Source organism: Ambystoma mexicanum, chromosome 7p (assembly GCF_040938575.1).
Source record: "Ambystoma mexicanum isolate Mex_15411 chromosome 7p, UKY_AmexF1_1, whole genome shotgun sequence".
Taxonomy (NCBI): domain Eukaryota; kingdom Metazoa; phylum Chordata; class Amphibia; order Caudata; family Ambystomatidae; genus Ambystoma; species Ambystoma mexicanum.
The window spans coordinates 60,329,135-60,351,437 of record NC_090939.1 but is presented as its reverse complement, the minus strand read 5'-3'; the positions used below and the strand labels follow the sequence as shown (position 1 = coordinate 60,351,437).

Sequence of the window (22,303 nt, the reverse complement as noted above, 5' to 3'; positions counted from 1 at the left end):
CGCTACACGAGCTCCGGGCCTAAGTGACAAGTTAATAACCGCGCGGATGTGGGGCGCGCGGGCGGGAGGGCGCGCGCCCTGTAATGTGCTTTCCTCCCAGGCGCTCTCCTCATCCGGCTGCCCTGCACTGTGGGAGGACCCCCTCGCCCCCCTAATGCGGTTTCCTCGTCCACTGATCGAATTCCCCCAAAAGAACCCTGTTCTGTTAGGACAGAATTGGCGCCTCCGCCGAGGACGGACGACGGCAGGTGTAGCTGTGGCCCCCGGCCCAACCCCACCCGGGCGCAGAAGCAGGACATCTGCAGACCCCCGGGAGATGTCCCACGGGAGGAAATACTTGCGGGATGCATGTTGCGCAGCTTGGGGTCTTTTATCTGTGCATTGTACCCCCCCCCCCTCCCGAAAGGAGGGCGTTGCCAGGGCGAATGGCACTTTTAAATCTGGATTTAGGGGCAGTTGCACTTTAGACGTGACACCCTCGCAGGGGTGCTGTATTGGGCATTTGTGTGGCGCCTATACACAAGTGTTTCCACTCGCCACAAGACAAGAAGGGCGGGTGGAGGGGGGCGCATGGAAATCACGAACGTAGAACAAACTCGTGTATATTGGCCTTGTGAAAATGCTACCGTGAACATGCTTGGCAAGGTGGTAAGTGCAAGGGGCGAGGGCTGGAAACATGTAGGAGTGGGGTGCCCCGAGGGAAGGCGGGGGGGGGCAAGGTTGTAAGTGCGGGGGAAAGGGAGGACGTGGTCGCTAGGGGGAGCTGGCCAGGGCCAGATTTTGGCCAGACGGCGCCTTTGGTGAAACAATATTGTGCGCCTCCCACCCCCCCACCCCAAAAGACAAACCTCAACAACCATATACACGCTTATGTGCAAAACTTTATAGCAAAATGCCAGCCATGGGCTTGTCTGCGTTTCCCTCCCTCTGTTGTCTTCGATACAAAAGCTGTGCAAGTGTGTGTTGCCACTTCAACCTTTTACAATAGAAAAACCTGCAACACTCAGTTCATTTAGAGACCACAAACCAGAAGCATGTATGTACATGGTAGCAAAACTTCCACGATGTTCACAAAATACACGTCAGCAAAATATAATGGGCTGAGTTTGGCGGTAATATAATGGGCTGAGTTTGGCGGTATTACCAGCGGTAAAAGATGTTTTCTTTATCACTGCGCCAGTCACCACTGAAGTCTTCCAAAAGCCCCGAGACTGGGCTATGGTCTGTTTTATTCTGCATCAAATCCACACCATAGTGGCCTCGCAGCGCCTAGCCTGTCCAGTGAGTAGGCGCTTTGGGGCGCTGCCAGGGAGGACGAGACCATGGCCTGAGGCGAGAGGAAGCGCCGGATGATCAGAAATGGGTGAGGTTTTTGACAGACGTCTGGAACAGTAATCTGGCCAGTAAGGGGACTGTTTGTGATGATGTGGGTGGGCGTGGCTCCACCAGTGGGCATAAGTCGCCACTGGAGGAAGGTGGCACCTCGGTGCTGTGTAAGCAATTGGTGAAATGATTGGACGGCAGAATCCCTAGCCGCCCCCCGCCCCCCTAAGCCGCAATGAGCCTCTTCTGCTTCATACTTGTCGCCTGAAGGCCCGGTGCCCTGGTAGACATTGTTTCTCGTTTTAAATGGTTTCTACTGGATTGAGGTAATCGGATTGGTGTCTACTCCTCTCCTAAATGTGTATCCAGGAAGGGTGATTTTACTATTTTTGAAACCCATATGTTGCACCTGGATCCAGTAGAAACCAGGTCTTGCACGTCAATGGGAAGTTTCACTAGCATGAGCCACTCGCAGCTGGCATAGTAGCACTCAAGATATCCTGCCACTACCGCAACTCAGCCGCTGCCATCTAAACATGCACGGCAGGCATCTGACGGGGTGACTGGATTGGCATCTCCGGGCACCCCCATGAGACGCTGCGCCTGTGCAGGTGCCCAGGCCGCCGATGCCTAAAGCTGTCCCTGGCACTGGGCAGGTCCGGGCTTCCGGCTAGACAGTGCACACGAGGAGGTCGGACCGCAGCAGAAGTGGCAGCAGGCATTGTCTGGCCGGGGACGGGCACCCCTGGATTTTTTTTGCTGCCTGACATTTTTGCAAGGAGCCCGGACATCCTCCAGTTTTTCCCACTGTCCCACCACATGCAGTAAATATTAGTTGCGAAGTGGTTTTGAGTGGTCTGTGTTTAAAATAAGTCCATTGTCGTTTAATAAAAAGCCAGCTGGAAGGAGTGTTCAAATGATGGTGATTGGGGCGTGGCGGGCGCCCCCCTGCGCCTCCCAGGCCGTGTCGGGAACGAGGGATTTATTTATTGGTCACTTGTGAGGCGCTTATACAGGAAGTAAATCATAGAAGTGAGGGGGAATAGGATAGGTGCTGGGGTGCCCATGGGTGAGCAACAAGTGAAGTGCAATGTAAGGTAAGTGCGAGCTTCCAGGGTGAAACGTGGGCAGAGGCAAGTGCTGAGGATAGACAGAAGCTGGGGGGGTTGGGGAGGGGTGGCGATTCGGTGTGGGAGGTCAGGGCCCCAATGATGCATAAAGACCCTGAACACCACAGGAGCAACGGAGAGATTAGCAGAGGGGAGGGGCCGGAGGTAAAGAGAAAGGTCTTGAAGATCTTCAGGAATTTAAGAAAGTCCTGCTCAAGACTAAGAGGGAGGGGGAGGCTGTTCCATAGGAGGGAGGCAGTTGAGGAAAGCGATCGACCTCCTGCCCTCTGGTTAGCTAAAAGCTTTCAGAGAGTTGGTGCCAGAGGAGCGCAATATTTAGTAAGAGAGTTGCACATAGTGTGGTCCCTGGCCCCAGATAGACTTGTGGATGATACAGTGAGATTGGAGTGTAATCCATGATGCAACCGGTAGCCAGTGAAGACTTTTTAGGGCAGGAGATATGCTGTCCCTCGGCTTGAGGCCAAGGGTAAGTCTTGCTGCCCTATTCTGGATTAGCTGGAGGGGTCGCAGAGTGGAAGGAGGTAGATTCAGGAAGAGGGTATTGCAATAGTCAAGCCTAGAGAGATCCAGGGCTCGGCTAACATTGAGCTTCTGAGGGGCGGTGAGAAAAGGTAGAATTCCTTTGAGAAGGAAGAGCTGAACGTGGCACTTCTTGGCAATGTCATGAGTTTGAGGGAGGAAGGAGAGAGTGGAGTCGAAGATGACGGCAACCAAGGAAAGGTAATTGGAGCGCTTGAATGAAGGCTACTGTTCTTCGTTGCTCCTTGCTACAGGGGCTGGTTCCCCCATGCACAGGCCACTCTGCCGCAGTCCCAGTAAAGGTTGCTCTTCCTAAGGTGCTATGCACGCCCTCGCTGTGCAAGGTGGCGAGCAACTGTGGATGGGTCACTGCAGTGAGGTGTAGCTTGAGAATTTAGCATAACCCCACTAAGGGCTCCACATCCAGCTGTAGACCCTCCAATGGGGGGAGCCCCCCCCCACAAAAAAAACCTTAAAATCACTGGAGCGGTGTTCATGTTGTGAGCACAAGTGGACCAAACCTACGAAAATAAGCGTGGCCAGGTCCCACCTTGACAGTCTACCCATGTAATACAATTGGTGAAAGTAACAGACTGCCCGGTCAGAAGCATCGCCGTTGCATTCTAGTGACCACTGGGACGAACATGCCGGGGGTGCTTGTGTGCAGGCTTAAAAGACGTGGCCCGCTGATCTCCCATTCGTGGCCGCACTACACTGATATACGGTGCTCCGGCCAAAAAACAATGACATGGAAGGCTGCCCAGATCAATGCCGGTGGTTCTAATTAATTCAAAGCCTTCCAGCCATCTCTTGTTGGTGTTCCTGCAATGAACGAAGTACACAGCATCACCATAGGCGGTGCCGGGCCTATGCCCCGTAATCTCTCACTTGGCGGCATTTCTTTTTGGTAAGGCTCCAGCCGTTCTGCCATTGCATCCTCGTATCTCCTTTTCTGCTGCTCTTGGCAAATCGCTTCGCCGTCCCTAGAGTATTCAGAGATCTGCACCTGCACACTACACGTTTTCCCGCATGCGCACGCACCTCCACACTGGGCAGTACACGTTTTCCACGCATGCGCACTGCCTCTAAAGCATTCAGAAACCTGCACCTCCACACTGGGCAGTACACGTTTTCCCGCATGCGCACTGCCCCTAAAGCATTCAGAGACCTGCACCTCCACACTGGGCAGTACGTTTTCCACGCATGCGCACTGCCCCTAAAGCATTCAGAAACCTGCACCTCCACACTGGGCAGTACACGTTTTCCCGCATGCGCACTGCCCCTAAAGCATTCAGAGACCTGCACCTCCACACTGGGCAGTACGTTTTCCACGCATGCGCACTGCCCCTAAAGCATTCAGAAACCTGCACCTCCACACTGGGCAGTACACGTTTTCCACGCATGCGCACTTGTACCAGGTGAGCTTGAACGACGTTTCGCTCGCATGCCCCAAGTAACATCTAGTAGGTGTTGCAACTCCCAGCAGCCACTGGCCCCCACCCCTTTTCTAGATCTGATCAATAATACTGAGTGACGGAGGCACCGAATGCATCGTCATGGTCCCTTCCCTGCAATACTGTGACCCGGGTGTCAAAGATAACATGACGCAATGTAGAATTCTATGGATATTATCTATGACCTTTGGTGAATTTGTTTTCTGCCTTTTGTGAGTAATAAAATACACAACAAATACACAAGGGGCTGGTCATTTCACTCTGCCCCAAACTGGATGAAAGGAGCCAGGCTCTACTGTCACAGTTGGCCTCAAAACCCGGTCTCTGGAAGGTGGCTCCGGGCCTTTATTTCACAATTGGTATAAATGGCTCCAAGGGCTTTCCGACCTTACCCTCCCATGGCCCCCGCGGAGCATAAGGAGGAGGGCGCCGCTTTTAAATACACTATTACTGTTTATCTAAAGTAAAATGAGGCCTAGATTTCCCTATAACTATGGCTGTTCCCTACCTAGTTTGGTGCTTGCCAGTCAGTGTGAATGTCAAAAACGAGTCGGTCCACTGTCCAAAGCTGACCCCGCCACTAGTAGAACTAACTAAGGCCAGGAGAATGACTTTAATCACATGGTTGTGTTGTCTTTCATTTTTCACTCAATAGACCGAGCGTAAATAGTCTTTTGCGATCCTCTGAATTATAGAGGACTACTCGCGCCTGTCCTCTTTCTACAGGTTGTTTAGTTATTTTCTGACTTTCTCTCTCTCCTGTCGGGCTCGAGACCCTCTGGTATCTTGGTCTCCCCTGAGATATTTTGATGGCCCAATTTCCCATTGCACTTCACCTCTTCCAAGAGGGCTGTTTCGTGCATCAATCTTAACTTTCTGAACTCACGGGGCGGCACTCTCCAAGTATCTTTGTCTGTTATAATCTTGCTTGTTATCAGGATATGTCTTGGCCTTTCTGACCCCGCAGGTTTGTATTCCCCAAGTATTTTTTTTTGTATATTTGCTTTTGTATTCCTGGGATTTGGGTTGTCTGTTCTGACCCCACGGCTCTGTGCTCCCCAAGTGTGTCTATTCTATTCTCCAGCTTCATTTCAGTGAAGGGATCAACCTTTCCCTTTACCCAGGGTAACGAGCTTTCAGCATTATCCCTCTCACCCCTCTGGTTTTCTTGTTTCTCTCCACCGTATTAATATAGTTCTGAGGCAGTAAGATGTCACTTTCATTTCTCTCCCACTCTGGTTCTCGTATTTCTTCTGACCTCATTAACACAGTTCTGGCTCGTCAAATTAATTACACCTTTTAGCTTTTGTACTGGGACGGGGCGAGTCCCTCTTGTTTCTCTGGCTTTCCCCTTCCACGTATTACCTTCTGTGTTCAGGGGCAATGTCGCCAGTACCTGAAGGGTGTTGGAGACTCTTTTGCGTTCTTTGGGGCTCTGCAGCTTATTTTCTCTGGCTTCTCCTTCCTCGGCCTTACATTCTTGCTTTCTGGATATTGTTGGTGCCGTTACTCAGATCGGGAGGTGGTCCCTCCCACTGGTGGTGTCGGCCTTGTTGTATAGGCGGGTTGCCCTCTATGGCTTCTCCTTCCTCGGCCTTACATTCTTGCTTTCTGGATATTGCTGGTGCCGTTACTTAGTTCGGGAAGTGGTCTCTACCACTGGTGGTGTCGGCCTTGTTGTATATGCGGGTTGCCCTCTATGGCTTCTCCTTCCTCGGCCTTACATTCTTGCTTTCTGGATATTGCTGGTGCCGTTACTTAGTTCGGGAAGTGGTCTCTACCACTGGTGGTGTCGGCCTTGTTGTATATGCGGGTTGCCCTCTATGGCTTCTCCTTCCTCGGCCTTACATTCTTGCTTTCTGGATATTGCTGGTGCCGTTACTCAGATCGGGAGGTGGTCCCTCCCACTGGTGGTGTCGGCCTTGTTGTATAGGCGGGTTGCCCACCATGATTGTTTTGTGGACACGCCACCACCGAACTCTGTTCCTCCTTCTATGGATTTCCTCTGCTCTCACAAGCCGGTCCACCTGCGTTTCTTGCTGCTCGTCCGAGCTGCTCAGACTTACACAGGTGCTGCGGTCTGCGACAGCCCTGCCTCCTTCCACTCTACCACACACAAGGGGCCTCCACTGGTTCTGTCTCTCTCTGCTTTCCACCCTTTCGGCTCTTTGCACTTTCTCAGTGTTTTGCACTCTCTGTGCTTTGCACCCTCTCTAGTTCTTTCTTTGGCACCTCATCCTTCTTCAGTCTCCCCTACACAGTCCACTGGAGGCCAGGATTTAAAGGGACAGTTGCAGTTTCTGGTTGTTCATAATGTAGGTTCTCTTTATCTTCACGAAACTGATAATATACTGGTGTATTATACAATTCCTTAGAAGCCATCACTTGGATGCCACCAGGGAGTTCCTCATGGGAACAGGAATCCTTGTCCTCGAAGGGCGTGGGGGGGGTCTCTCCCGGTGAGGTCCCCCTTGCCACGACTTCTAGGGAGGGTGTTGCAGAGGGCTCACCTCGCTAGCCTACGGGGGGGGTGATCCCCCCCCTTGGGGAAAGGAGGCAAAAAGCCCCCACCCAGGTTTGGGGGATAGCTCCGGGGCAGCTTGTTCGCCTTGGAAGCAAGATGACACGGAGCACCACAGGTTTGATCCCCGGGTCCGCACTTGGAAACCTCTGGGTATTAAGCGCGTTATAAATAACCTATCATATCATATCATATATATCATTCCTCCCTAACCCCAGGTTTGACAACTACAGTAAACGCTACAATGCAAAAGCTGGCTGCAGGTGAGGGCCTAAAGACCAAAGCCTCACCCTCTGGCTCTCTGCGGGGGTTCTAAGGAGGTTCCCAACCGAACACTCCCCAGGATTCATTTTCTTGTACCAGTAACGGAGAGCCAGGTCTGTTCTCTCACCTGGTCTCTCCGTCCACCTCCACGCAGGATCATAGGATTCAGCCTGCGATCCGAGAAACATGATTGGCTGTGGCGCCCGCCCTGGGTGCTAATTATCCGTACAGCTCAGTTGGTGCCGTGCCGTTGCACTACCTATCCTTACAGCTCAGTTGGTGCCGTGCCGTTGCACTACCTATCCTTACAGCTCAGCCTATCCTTACAGCTCAGGTGGTGCCGTGCCGTTGCACTACCTATCCGTACAGCTCAGGTGGTGCCGTGCCGTTGCACTACCTATCCTTACAGCTCCGTTGGTGCCGTGCCGTTGCACTACCTATCCAAATATCCCCGCCTTGAGCCCCAGCGACTCGCCTGCTTTCCAAATATCCCCGCCTTGAGCCCCAGCGACGATCCTGCTTTCCAAATGTCCCCATCCCGAGCCCCAACGACTCGCCTGCTTTCCAAATATCCCCATCCTGAACCCCAGTGACTATCCTGCTTTCCAAATATCCCTGCCTTGAGCCCCAGCAACTATCCTGCTTTCCAAATATCCCTGCCTTGAGCCCCAGCAACTATCCTGCTTTCCAAATATCCCTGCCTTGAGCCCCAGCAACTATCCTGCTTTCCAAATATCCCTGCCTTGAGCCCCAGCAACTATCCTGCTTTCCAAATATCCCCATCCTGAGCCCCAGCGACTCGCCTGCTTTCCAAATATCCCTGTCTTGAGCCCCAGTGACTATCCTGCTTTCCAAATATCCCCATCCTGAACCCCAGTGACTATCATGCTTTCCAAATATCCCTGCCTTGAGCCCCAGCAACTATCCTGCTTTCCAAATATCCCTGCCTTGAGCCCCAGCAACTATCCTGCTTTCCAAATATCCCCATCCTGAGCCCCAGCGACTCGCCTGCTTTCCAAATATCCCCGTCTTGAGCCCCAGTGACTATCCTGCTTTCCAAATATCCCCATCCTGAACCCCAGTGACTATTCTGCTTTCCAAATATCCCTGCCTTGAGCCCCAGCAACTATCCTGCTTTCCAAATATCCCTGCCTTGAGCCCCAGCAACTCACCTGCTTTCCAAATAGCCCCATCCTGAGCCCCAACGACTCGCCTGCTTTCCAAATATCCCCATCCTGAACCCCAGTGACTATCCTGCTTTCCAAATATCCCTGCCTTGAGCCCCAGCAACTATCCTGCTTTCCAAATATCCCCATCCTGAGCCCCAGCGACTCGCCTGCTTTCCAAATAGCCCCATCCTGAACCCCAGTGACTATCCTGCTTTCCAAATAGCCCCATCCTGAACCCCAGTGACTATCCTGCTTTCCAAATAGCCCCATCCTGAACCCCAGTGACTATCCTGCTTTCCAAATAGCCCCGTCTTGATGCTTGAAGGCTAAATTGTGGATTTACTTCTTGTCCCTTAATTGCTCATATGCTTATTCCCTGGCAAAGGGGTGGCGTGTGATGGGGCATTGGATCTCTGACTGGACCCTCATTGGCTTATGTAAACCAGAACCAAATGCATGGCCCGAGAGGCATGTGTGGCATGCGGGTACGGATGCCCTCTTCCTCTGTGGCACCAGTGAATGACAACCAGAGGTCATTGTTGCCATCACCTCTTTCTAACAAGAGTGCATCCAATGCTGACCTCGAGCAGGTGGGTTTATCTGATCCTTTAGGCATTGATACCAGTGAGCTCTGTTCATCTGTACGTGCACGATGGGGTGCCCATGGGCTGGTCCACTGGGTGCCCGTGGGCGGGCCATGTTGGCTTCTGTGTGGTGGGATGTTGTATGCTGGACCTTATCTGCTCACGTGAAGCCCTAGCTTTGCCCCTGGCTATCCATGTAGTGGTTGCGTCTGCTTGGGTGTAGTTGGATGCCTGCTGGGATACCCAGGGGCTGGGCCTTGGGGTACCCCGTGGTCTTGGCCATGTTGGCTTCTGATGTATGCTGGGCCTTATCTGCTCATGTAAGCTCTAGCTTTGCCTCTGCCTATCCATGAAGTGGCCTAGTCTGGTCGGGTGTAGTTGGATGCCCGCTGGGATACCCAGGAGCTGGGCCTCAATGTACCCATGGTCTGGGCCATGTTGGCTTCTGTGTGGAGGGATGTTGTATGCTGGACCTTATCTGCTCACGTGAAGCCCTAGCTTTGCCTCTGGCTATCCATGTAGTGGTCGCATCTGCTTGGGTGCCCGCTGGTATACCATAGGTTTGCCCATGTCTGCTCCGGTCAGTGGATGGCCCTGGCCCTTGGCCACTCAGGTGAGCGAGGTGCCCAAGGCTCGGAGCCTTTTCTGATGTCCAGGAATGGGCACCTCGTTCGGGTGTAGCTGGATACCGACGGGGTGGGTCTTGGCTGCTCAGATGCTACTGGTCGTCCGTGGCCAAGGTCTTCTCTGCTCTTCCCAGCTGGATGCCCATGACTTGGGCCTTTTTCTGCTCGGGTGTAAAGTGTATCTTCCTTGGTCTGGGCCTTGCCGGCTCGCGTGGTCTGGGCCTTGCCGGCTCGCGTGGTCTGGGCCTTGCCGGCTCGCGTGGTCTGGGCCTTGCCGGCTCGCGTGGTCTGGGCCTTTGCAGGCTTGCGTGCTCCTGGCCTACCCGGCCCGCGTGGGACCTGGATCTGCCCTGGCTGAGCCTTCTGCGCTCCTCTGTAACCAGGTACGTGTCCCAGTTCGCCAGGCCTTGCTCTTTTCTCTCAGAGCCCATGAAGAACATCTACTCGCGACGACCGCTCCGGCGCGGGGAATAACTCGATTTTAGTGTTCATAAACGGGGCTTATACGGCCCCCGTAACGAGCTTAGGTCTTCTGCGGGATTCATGGAGAGCTGCCTGGGAATGCTCAATGCCTATTTAATGAAACTTTTTATCTTTATAAAAGGTGTTATCGGATCAGGGACTCCCAGCCACGCAGTGCCGTGGGCGGGAGCGCGGAGCATGGTGGGGAGCACGTGTTCGATGAACCAACCAGAGTGTTTAATGGCTTTAATCTCGGGGCTGTAGATGGACCCCTCTTCCCCCCCTCTGCGCCGTTGCCTTTGAATATTAGAAGAACAAAAGGAATGCATTGTTTTCAAAGCTGGGAGCAGCTCCCCCCTCTGCCCCCACCCCCACTTCAGTGGGATGTGTAAAGCGCATGTTGCCCCTACCGGGCTGGGGGCCACTGGATGACTTATGGTTGTTTTTGCTCTGTGTGGGGGGCGTAAGGGGGACGCTCTAGTTTTCCATCGGGGAGGGGACCCCCAGATTAGAGGGTCCAGGTAGTCACTTGCTCAGGCGTGTGCTGATGCAAGGAAAAGGCACCTCTTGGGGGGGAGCCCACCCTGTTGTGGACTGCAGTGCATCCTACAGGATTTGGCTGGTTAACGCCCCCCCCCCCCCAGCTCTGCCGCCCTAGACTACGGCCTTCTTTGGTTAGTGGTCCCTCCTGCCCTGGAGAGCGCCCCCATCCACCAGACAATGGATGGGGAGTTTGAAAGCAACGTGCGTGCTCTTGTACTTTACTCTAGCTTGCAATTTTCTGGTGTGGGGGGGGGGGTTAGCAAAAGGTGGGTTCGTGTATACATGTTTGAGGTCGTCGTGTGGATGTGCCAGTCAGTCAGACACTGTCTCTTTCGAGCCTGGGGGCGGGGGCTCGTTTAACAGCAGGCCCTTCAGAAGTACCGGCTTGCTAAGTAAACCTTGCATTTGCCTGCAGGTCCGGCGGCTGCTCGGGTTTCCGTTCTCCCCGGGAGAGTCTGCACTGGAAAGCTACGGACTGTGCCTCAGTGTCCAGACAATGAGTCATTAAACATGAGGCTGCCAGACTTTGCCTCTCCATAGTCCCACTGTATCCCACCACTTCTCGCTCGCCACCCGTGGTCTAATGTGGCAAATTGTGCCGGAGCGTCACTACTGATGCGCACACCCTCACACCCATCGTCTTCTGTGCTTCCCCGCCCACATTGTCTCCTTGATCTCTCGCTGCTATACCCCCCCAACCCCACAGCAGGTCCTTCTCCCCATTCGTCCTGCGTTACATGATACCCCCGTGCAGCTTTCGCTCACTTCCTCAAGCCTCCTGTGTGTACCCTATTTACATGGCATGGACATATCTTTCCGGTAATCCCACACAGAGGAAGTCCCACACAGAGGGGGAAATGTGATCACCCCCCCCCGCCCTTCCCGGTCTACTCCCGCACTTTCCCGTCCTGCTCAACATACTCTCTTCCTGCCATCTCTTCTCACCCCACCCCCACTCAATGAACACCTTCCTCTCCCTCTCTTGCCACCACTTCGAGGCCGTTTCTTCACCAATGATGGGCCGTGTAAAGCTACTGCTCCATCAGTCTCTCCGTTCTGTACTCACCCATCTATACTCTCCCACTCCCCCAACTCTCGTCCCCTGCCCTCGCCTGGTGCCGGTGCCTCTGCGATTTCCATATAAATGCACTCACTCCAACTCACTGTCCTCCCTCCCAGTCCCCCACACTCCATCTCACCCCCCACCACACTCATAGGAGCCCTCCTCCCCCGCCCCCACTGCCTTCAGCAGTAATACAGAAGGACAGCCTGACAATGCAAAGCTGGGCTCTTCGCGATGGATTCATGCAATTGCCTGCATTTTCTGCCCATTACACAATTACTCGGTGAATGTGCAGTGTGTCAATCGAGCAATGGAGCCAGGGTTAAAAGAATTTACATTATCCTCCGTTACCTCAATCAAAAGCCCGTTTAGCGGAAAGAATCCTCGCATCGTCTGCCCGCCGAAAGGAAAATGGCTTCCCCTGGGCATTTTAAGAGCATGTGTAGCTCTCCTTCACACCCTCCGGCTAAGATTGGCACAGCTAATGAGAAGAACGGAGTCCAGCTTCATACACACCCACCCACACGGGTCGTAGGAGGTGCTGCTCACGGCCAGGGAACCAAGGCCTGGTCTGCACCATGGTCGTCCTGGGTGATCTCTCGGGAACCTGCCGTACAGTAGATCACAGGTTTAATGTGCCACAAGGTCGACTAGGCCACCCAATTATTATCATTGGGATCAGAGGTGCAGACGGGTAAAAAGCCACCTCTGTCTGCTGCCACTTTGTGTTCCAGCAACTGTCAGGAATGTGCATGTGACCTTTGAACCTGCCCTTTCTCACTGCAGGCACATGTCTGCACTATCATTTTGGCATGGACCATTTATGGGGGTGGGGGGGCTCTGATTAGCAGATCTCACTTTCAGAAACAGAATTACCTGCATCATTTTAATGAATCAAAAAACTTGGGCAATCCAGATGGCATTATTTCACAGCATGAAGTGGTTGAATTTCTTTTGCCCTGTGATGCGGTGGCCTGCAGTCTGTCCGACAAATTTGGCAGGATGCCAAAGCAGAGGCAGGGAGACCTGCAAGGAGGGCATTGACTGCCATCCAACCCAGAGCTGGACGACCAGTCCAAACTCTGTCTTGGGGATGACGGCTTTAATTTTGAAGAGCCGAGACAGCGGGTACCAGGCTGTCTGGGTTTTCTTAGTGATGTCAATACTTTGTTGCCTAGGAAGAACCTAAAGGGTTTTGAGTGGGTCCCAAGATGTGTTGTGGTGCACTTCTAGATTCGTTCATCAGCCAAGTCTGGACGGTATCCGGAGATAGATATCTATCTATATATATTTTTTTTTTCCTGGGAGATGGCAGTGGCGACTTTACATATATGGTGCCCATATATGTATATGGGGTCAAGGGGAGCGGGGGTGTCATGTGATAATGACGCTGCAAACCACAGCCATTTTCTGGCGACATTTTACGTCTGGACTGGGTCTCCCGGGAGGACTTTCCCAGGAGGATCCGTTCAGCCACTGTGAGGTTACGTTTAAGGTTGGTATACACCATTTACGGAGCAGGCGGGCGCGCCGGTTTGGAGCTTGTGCCCAAAGATTTCAATAGGTGGTGTAGGGGCCAGTCGTATCAATTAAAAATGGTCTTCAAGAGTATTTCTGTGGCGAGAGTTCAGTCATTCTTTCCCGACTGGAGGTAAAAGTCAACAAGTCACTGAAAAGCGCAGAGTTTAAAAGGAACACACTTGTAAACTATACAACACAATTTAAATTAATGTGACTTTATTTTGCTCCCTGCAAAGAGAAGAGGCTGAGCGGATGGCAGCCGCCTTTGAGTTGCAGGATTAATACTCGTCTTGATGGAAATAACTATAGTGGAAATGTAAGATAATTTGTCATTTCCGCTGATGATCAGAGGCAGGTGGCCCTATATGGAAATTGAGGCTTTCAGACTGGCAGATTCCTCCGGGATCTGGTTGAGGTTGGGCAGAATCGGGCACAAATCAAGCAGACCCTGATATGTGACTGACTCTGCCCCAGTCTGCTTCCTTGTAAGGCTGATCTTTCTCTTCCCACCAGGTGTTAAAATGTTAAACTTGATGCTCTCTGATCTCTCTTCTACAAAAAAAGAGGTGCTTTTATCTGTCAGTTTGCTGCGTTTTGATTGGCTGTTGATGGTTTTGTCACTCATCTTTCCCTGTATTTCCTCCTCCTCAGTCACCAAGCTGCAGGTGAGCAAAGCGAAGCGCAGCATCACCGTGTTGGAGAATGCGCTAATCCAGCTCAGCTGCTCCGTCCGCTCTCAGACCAGCCCCGAGTCGCACTTCGCTGTCCTCTGGTACGCCCACAAGTTCTCGGATGCTGATGGCAAGCTCATCCTGAAGGCGGGCCACAATGCGGCCTTCGAGTATGGCAACTACGCAGAGGAAGAGGGTCTCCGGAGCAGGCTGCAGTTCGAGAGGTCACCCGCCGGCCTGTTCACCCTCAACATCCGGAGGGCCAACCTGGCGGACAGTGGGAGCTACTACTGCCACGTGGAAGAGTGGCTGCTGAGCCCCAACAATGCCTGGTACAAGTTGGCAGAGGAGGTGTCCGGGCTCACTGAGGTCACCGTCAAGTTGCCAGGTAAGTCTCTGATGCAGGAGAATGCTTTGCACAGTGCCAATGCCATTCTATTGGGTTGGTAGCCATTCTGCAAACAATTGGTGCTATCGTAGATAAAAGGGATGTCGTCTTGAAAGTCACTGGGTGGTAGTTTTGGATCATCTACCCTGGATTGACCCTTAGACCCTTGAAACTGACATGGCAGTTGAAAATGGAGTGGGGGGTGTGAGGTGTCAAGAGTGCAGCCACCTCCTGACCATAAGAATTGAGCGAAAATATTTTGAGGGTAACTAAGGTCATGGGTTCATGAGGTGCGTGCAAAGCGTGATTCATAAAAGTACATGAGATCGCATCTCTTCCCTTGCGAGTCATGTCATATTACTGGAAGGCAACGTCACGTGGTGGATTAAAAGGATTGCATTTCTTATTGGGGTGTGCCAGCCATGCCGGAAATTGGGTCCTCTGGGGGAGATCTTGAGCAAACCAATTCCCACAACAGGTAAATGTTAAACCGCACCAACCCCTATTCCAGAGGCTGCCCATGGTATGTTATCTTCAATATGTATAGCGCCTCTCACAATGTTGAGTGTCGAAGCGCTGTGGGTGGCCCATCAAGGGATCACAGTGCGAGAAGATGAAAGAAAGAAGCATAACCGTGCATGCAGCAGCAGTAGAGAGGAAAGTCCAGTGTAGATAGTAGGAAGACGGGCGTGAGGATAGCGCAGCGGCAACGCACTCCTCTTTGAAGTAAGACAATGCCAACCAGCACACGTTCGATACCCGGTGCTGCGCTTACAGGCCGGACTGTGCAATGAAGTGGGATAAAAAAAAAAGCATTGATGGATACCCATACTTTATTCATATTTTATATATATATTTTTTTTGACATTGCGACTTTTTAGACTCACATTTTCATACTAAGCACATAAAAGACTGTGCATATCTATGTATCAAAAGTAATAGGATTATTCTCAGTTTACAAGTTAAACTTTAAAAGTCCCATAAGCATATACCTTTCTATATCACTTCAAATACACATAGATCTTAAAGCTCAATTCTTGACAGTGATGCCGCCCACAGCAACCACTTACCACTTACCATTTAGCAACGAGACCCAACTCCTGAAGCGCCCACACAGTTGCAACCAATGGGTTGCCTTTCAGAGTACATGCGTGCAAGCCTTACACTTGCACACGCCCCATAAACTCTGCAGCACAAGTGTGCCATAGATTAGCCGGCAAGTAACTTTCTCAAGTCGCAATAGAAGGCTGGGCTTCTCCAGAGAACCCTGCCAGAACATGCGGCCAAGCTACGTCATTACTTAGCACGCCCGGTGCTGTACGTGAGCCAGGTCACATGATCGCCATGTCTTCCAGGTGTACAGTTCATGATAGTAAGTGATGCCGGAAGTTGCCACCGTACAGTCCCTTTTCTGTGTCTTTGGTGCAGTGTGTTGTGGCAGTAACTCCTCTTTCATGAGGCTGTAGCAGAAGGTACAGTAAATTGAACCAGCCAACCTTGCCGAACATGCCGCAGCCTGGCGAGGGCATTAAGAATTCCCCCGGAACAAAGTGGAAGAAATCTGACACTGTGGTTTTGTGGCTGAGGAACAAATGCCAGGAAGAGGCACAGCCTGTCAAAACCTGAAGGTTAATTGGCAGTGCACAAAATTTAGGTGGCACCTGACTAAAAGTGTACTAATTAGTACGGGGTGAGTTTGGGCCTGTTCACTCCGCATGCCACACGCCGACATCCCATTAGATGCCATACCCATACATAAACGCACATGCACACTGCCCCCCCCCCACCCCAACACAATTACAACTTCTTGCACACCACTGGTCTGAATGAACCAAGAACTGCGAGTTACCCAAGTTGTGCCCCTCCCTTCTCTTGTGTCCCACCATGCCACTTGGGGTACTGTGAAGCAACCTGTTGACCGCAGTTGGTGCCTTAGCAGTCCAACATAAATAAACTCGCATTCGCCCCCCGCCCCCAGCCCCCAAAACGCATTCCTTTGCACTGTATGTATTATTGTCTCGCTTAAAACATACATGTAATCACATACATGTAATCCCGGGCGCCCCACGGTCCTGTGATATGATGCCATGGCATTTATATAATCCTGCCTCTGGCACATAAACGCATGCACGTGTCTTTTCCGCTACCGTGCAAGGACACACTCATTTCCCAGCTTTGCACAGTACTCCCGCTCCTCCATTGTACAGAACAACCGCCTACAGCGGCTTCAGAAAGAAGCTCAAAACCCACCTCTTCAACTAAGACTCTAACCCAGGGTTGTCCAACTCCAGGCCTCGAGGGCCGGAATCCTGGTGGATTTTCAGCTCTTCCTCATTAATATTCATGAGAAAGTATTTGCATACATTTAGAATCATTGTATGCAAATGTAACTGATGAATATTAATGAGGGGTATCCTGAAAATTCGACATATTTCCGGCCCTTGGGGCCTGGAGTTGGACAAACCTGCCCCAACCCCCCCCCACTCTCTTGTGTCTGCTCCCCATTCTCCCTCTTCTGTCCTGCCTGATTGTAACCAGCGCCTAGATGCCCAGCGCCTAGATGCCCTTGGGCTTGGTGCACTCATAAATGACGAAATAAAATACGAAAATAAAATAAAAATCAATGAATAACCTCCGGTAGGCTGCATTTTTTTCTGCCACCCTCAATGGCTGTCTCCTTTCCTGACATACGTTTGCTCACCGACACGTATGCACATGTATTCTTACCCGTTGTTGGGTGTTCCAGCTGTGAGCGGTCATTGATTCCGGCTCTTAATTATCCTCCGGTTGCTACGCAGTGCACGCTTCCTGCCGAGCCAGGCTCCTCTTTCATTAACTCATCTAATGAGGCCCAGCTCTGATGATCCGGCGGCAGGACAAGTGGGGGCAGCAATGGGTGCCTAGTTGTGTGTCACTCTGTATGTGTCCCATTGCCAGTTTCCCTGGGAGGAGTGGAGTTCCTTTGCTGAAAATGTTGGGGGGAACATGACGTATAGCAGGGGGCCCCTTTCCTTTAGATGAGGGCAACGAAAGATGGGGGGCTGAGGGAGACAAACACCCTCTCCCTCCACCTCCTCCACTAACATTAAGCACATGCCTGGGAGTCTTCCTGGGGGCATTGTATTTTCTGGTGCTCCCATTTATCTCTTCTCCTTGTTTTCCAGATAATAACCTGCAGATGAGCCAGCTGCAGCGCAACATTTCGGCCCTGGAGAGTGAGCGGGTGTCCATGGAGTGTTCGATCACCAACCGCACCAGCGCCCAATCGCAGATCGCGATCGGCTGGTACGTGTGGAAGCCCGGCCAGCCTGAGAAGCAGAGTGTGCTGCAGCTCACGCGCGACAACACGCTGCGCTATGGGGACGGTGCCGCGGACGGTCACCTGCCCCAGCGGCTACAGTTGGAGAGCCCTAGCCCGGGCCTTTACCGTCTTGCCATCCAGCAGGCTGAGCTGCAAGACAGCGGCGTCTACAACTGCCGGGCCGAGGAGTGGTTGCTGGACTCCAACGACGAGTGGTACAAGCGAGCCGAAGATGTTTCTGGGCTGACAGTGGTGACCGTGCAGCTCCCAGGTGAGATGTGCTGTAGCAGCGAGTGTGATAGAGGGGTAGGTGGCCTCATTCTGGCCAAGACTAAGGGACCAGTGGTGGAAGTGAGCAGGAATGGTCGGGAGCGGCGTTCCACTACTTTTATATTTCACTGTTAACAGTTCCACTCCTTTTTACAACCATTTTCTCCATTTCAGAAGTGTTCTTTGTGAAGTTGAAGCACACTTCTCCACTTTAACGTCAGATAGTAGTTACAGCTAAACTGAAATCTGTTTCAAGTTAATTGGCTGTCACCCAGCGTGACTGCACCCCTTGAAAAATGATTTGCGCATTGCTCCCTTCCTGGCTAGTCTGCCCCACCCCCTGCTGGGGCACAGTTAAACTACTTTTTTTGGGACACTTCTACCCCTGCATGCACTGGCTGGGCTCAATAACAAACTCTTTAAGGAGGCCAACATTGCAGAGGATGCGGTGAATGGGTGCAGCCCTGATCCCCCCCCCCTCCCCAGACACTCTGAACTATTCCAGGCACTTGTGACAGGCTGAGGCCATGGATCGAATGAACGTGTACTGATGCGTGAGCGAAGCAGGCACTCCTGCTGCCTGTGCTGTGCCTGTTCTATGTGTGAGGGAAGAGTGTGCGGTGCTCGACTTTGCAAAGGAAACGTATGTGGCTTCTTCTAATACTGTCTGTTGTGTGTGCGAGCGGCCACTTACACACTGCTACACGTGTTGTGGTTGCCCCTGGCCATACACAGTGCCTTAGAGGGAATCCCAGATTTCTGCTTCTTGGGCAAGAGTCCTTCCTCCAAAACCTCGGGAGTCGTGAGCAGTACCCCCACCGCCCCCTTCCCACGACCCGAGTCCCACTGCTTTGTGATTAAGCGACAAGTTTTCACAGAGGACCTTTTAAAATGGGATGGGTGCTCTGCAGAATACTCACAAATGTTGGGTGAAAAAGATGCCCTGCTGGAAACCTTAGACGAAAAAAGGTGGAAACGCACAAAAATCTTGATTTTTGAAAATGCAAAATTAGCAAAGAAATTGCAATTTTAAGATGCATTGGGAAAAAGGGGTAAGTGTGCTGGGGCAGCCGTGGCAACATAGCTGGGTAGGTGGGAGGGTGAGCATAGGGTGGCTACAGGGGAGTGTCGGGGGAGGTGTAGTGGTAAGCAAGGCTGGCTTTGAAGTGATTATTCTGTGTTCCAAAAATCAATTGGAAGTCATTTTTTCAACCATTCAATTTGACCTGTTTGTTTTGCTGAAGTGAGATTGAAAAAGGCAGTAATTCCATCACTGCGACTCGCCTTTTTTCATTCTAGATTGACATGTGCTATGGTTTCACCTTTAGGTTCTTGGCTTGGAGCGGATGTTCACTGCCACCGATTAACATTCGCTAAATGTAGGCATCTGCTACGGAGCCTTAGGTTTTGAGTTGTGAGTTGTCTCGGCAGGATAGCTCGGGAGCCACGTGCTCGCCTTGGAAGCAAGATGACGCAGAGCAACACAGGTTCGATCCCAGGGTCCGCGCTTTGAAACCTCTGGGTATTAAGCGTGTTATAATTAACCAATTACAATAAAAAAATAACCAATTAAAAAAGTTAGCCTTTGAAAAAGCCCACTACTTTTGTGTTTTCACAATACCTAGGAGTGTTATTCTACTACAGGTAAAATAGCTCCGCGGGTTGAGCATGCGCTGCCGTGATCTGCAGGTCCGAGTGCCGGCAACGTCAGCCCAGCGTTTCACCTTTGTGAGGTCGATAGAGTACCAACTTCTGTTGGGTGTTGTATGCAAATAGGTTCTATGTGTAGCGCTTTGATGAAAGCGCTATATAAATAGCGGTCATTATCATTACTGCGCTGGAGAAACACTGGAAGCGCTGTTGCTGAGGTTTGTGCTGCAGCCTGTCTTGTGCCCAATTTCCCACTTAAAAAAAGCCCTTCAGTCTCTAGCATAGCTTTTTTCAGTTTAAATAGAATTTTTTACATGTTTTGCCTCTTATGTTTGTTTTTTTAACTCCTATTTATAACAATCTTTAAAAAAATAGTTTTAGTTAAACATTGAGATTCTAGTTTGTCAGCTCCCTTTTCAAATTATTTCTACTTTGAAATTGATATTTTGCAAAAATACTATTACATTTATTACAATAATAAATGAATAACACAATCCTCCTTTTTATAGCATTTTAAATGGTCTTCTTCCTTAATTTCTAATGTATTCATAATTACTTTCTTTCATCATTAATTAAGATGGCTTCTTTCTTAAATAGTGTGCTAGTTAGGGCTCCAGCCGGAAGCAAGGGCACCAGTGGGTGCCCGGAAGCGGGGGACATTAAGAGGGAGTCAGGTTAACTAATGCCCCCCACATCTCCCAGCCGGGGCTATTGCCACCATCACAGTGCTATATGCAACACTCAGAACTGAGTGGAGCCAGCATGGCCATGGTAAGCTGGCACATGAGGACAAGCCTATGCTGATGAAATGGGCATAAACGAGAAGAGTTCATGTGTGGCAGGGGTAAGCAGGGCCAACCATGCAGGGGGTTGTTGGGGGGGGGGGGGGGGACTGGCCAACACGGGTGGCGTTCAGGTCCGCCTGGCCTCAAAGGGTTGGTGCCCAGAATTACTCCAACATGATCGCCACCCTGAATATTCCAGAAAAGGTGGTAAAAGGGCATGGTCCCATCCCCAGTCATTAATGACCTAGCCTGAATTAATTGCCATAAAGATTTCTTAGATCGAGTGATGCTAGTTCACATTTAGAGCCTGGGTGGTGTTGCTGATCTGAGCAGGTTATTATTAGCAGATGGGGAGGGGAGTGCAGGGTGGGTGGACCTAGGCGTTCAGGAGGTTGCGAGGTTGGAGCTTTAACCGAGTGGATAGGTTTTGACTTTGCAGTTTAATGGGCCAGCCCTTAGTCTGATGTGGACTTTGAGGACACCGGCCCTAAAAGGCGAGCAGAAGAAAATAACGTTTCATGAACAGCCCTTTGACCTCGGGCCCAGTCAGTTCTTTTCTGGGGGAGGCAATATTCCTGTTCTGGGTAAAGGTGCCCAGGATATAAAGTTGTGCAGTGAGAAGTTGCTTATTCTAATAGTCGTTTTTGAAAGATGTTTGCTCGTCTGTGGGGATTGGTGCATGGGATTCTGGGAGATGATGTCCTGTTGCATTGGACCTAATGTCGCTCTTCTGTTTTTCCTTGGGCAGAGGAGGCGCTGCAGTTGGATACCACCATGGTCAACACCACCGTGTCCGAGGGGGCATCCTTCCGGCTGGACTGCGGCATCCAGTCGCGCTCCAGCCCGGACTCCCGCTTCGCCCTGCTCTGGTATGTGCTGCGGGCCAAGGCCGGGGATGGTCAAGTAGAGAAGGAGCCGGTGTTCAGCGTGGGTCACGATGGCATCTTCCTAACTGAGGCTGCCCGCTGGCAGGGTCGGCTCCAGTTCCAGAGGCTGTCCTGGGGTCTCTACCATCTGACGGTGCAGGGGGCCCAGACAGTGGATGCCGGCAACTACTCTTGCCACGTGGAGGAATGGCTGCCCCGGCCCCAGGGCTCCTGGTACAAGCTGGTGGAGCAGGAGTCTGGGGTGACGGTGATCCACGTGCAGAGCACAGGTGAGCACAGCCAATGGGTTCAGTGCCCTCGGGTGTTCTTTTGTTGTGTAGCCTCTAGTGGAAGCAGGTTACAGCCTAGGGGGGATGTACGCAAGGGGCATCCAGGTGGCAGAAGACTCAAGGACCCAGTGGCTTCAGTCGCCAGAACTCTTACCACTTTTCTCGTGGCAACTCAAGGGATTGTACAAACACCCTGTAATATTCTTTCCCAAGTGGTAACCATCCAGACAATGCCGGTGTCCCACCACTGCCATTCCACGCGACTGTCCTAATCTAGTGTCAAATCACTGCCAGGCCACACAACTGCCCTAATCTACTGTCACACTGCTCTTGCACTGCCCTAATCTAGTGTCACACTTATCTTGCACTGGTCTAGGACTGCCCTAATCTAGTGTCCCACCGCTCTTGCACTGGTTTAGCACTGCCTAATCTAGTGTCCCACCACTGCCAGGCCATGCGACTGCCCTAATCTAGTGTCACACTGCTCTTGCACTGCTCTGTGACTGTCCTTCTCAAGTGCCACATCACTGCCAGGCCACTTGAGGATATCCTACTCTAGTTTCATTCCACTCTTAACTGCTCTGCGACTATACTATATAGTAGCACACTGCTCTGACTGTCCTAACCAGAGTGTTGCACCACTCTTACACTACTCTACGACTGTCCTGCTCTAGTGTCCCACCGCTCTTACACTGCTCTACGACTGTCCTGCTCTGGTGTCCCACCGCTCTTACACTGCTCTGACTGTCCTACTCTGGTGCCCCACCGCTCTTACACTGCTCTATGACTGTCCTGCTCTGGTGTCCCACCGCTCTTACACTGGTCTGATTGTCCTACTCTGGTGTCCCACCGCTCTTACACTGCTCTGACTGTCCTACTCTGGTGTCCCACTGCTCTACGACT

The 22,303-nt window shown here is 51.8% G+C and overlaps 1 protein-coding gene across 1 annotated transcript in view; it reads left to right on the top strand.

Annotated features, from left to right (window-relative positions):
• Positions 1 to 22,303, top strand: part of IGSF3 (immunoglobulin superfamily member 3) — a 242,496-nt gene that overhangs the window by 216,586 nt on the left and 3,607 nt on the right. The window contains exons 8-10 of the mRNA XM_069635776.1: positions 13,831 to 14,238; positions 17,403 to 17,810; positions 20,993 to 21,400. Coding sequence (XP_069491877.1) covers positions 13,831 to 14,238; positions 17,403 to 17,810; positions 20,993 to 21,400 — 1,224 coding nt within the window. The remainder of the gene's footprint in view (positions 1 to 13,830; positions 14,239 to 17,402; positions 17,811 to 20,992; positions 21,401 to 22,303) is intronic.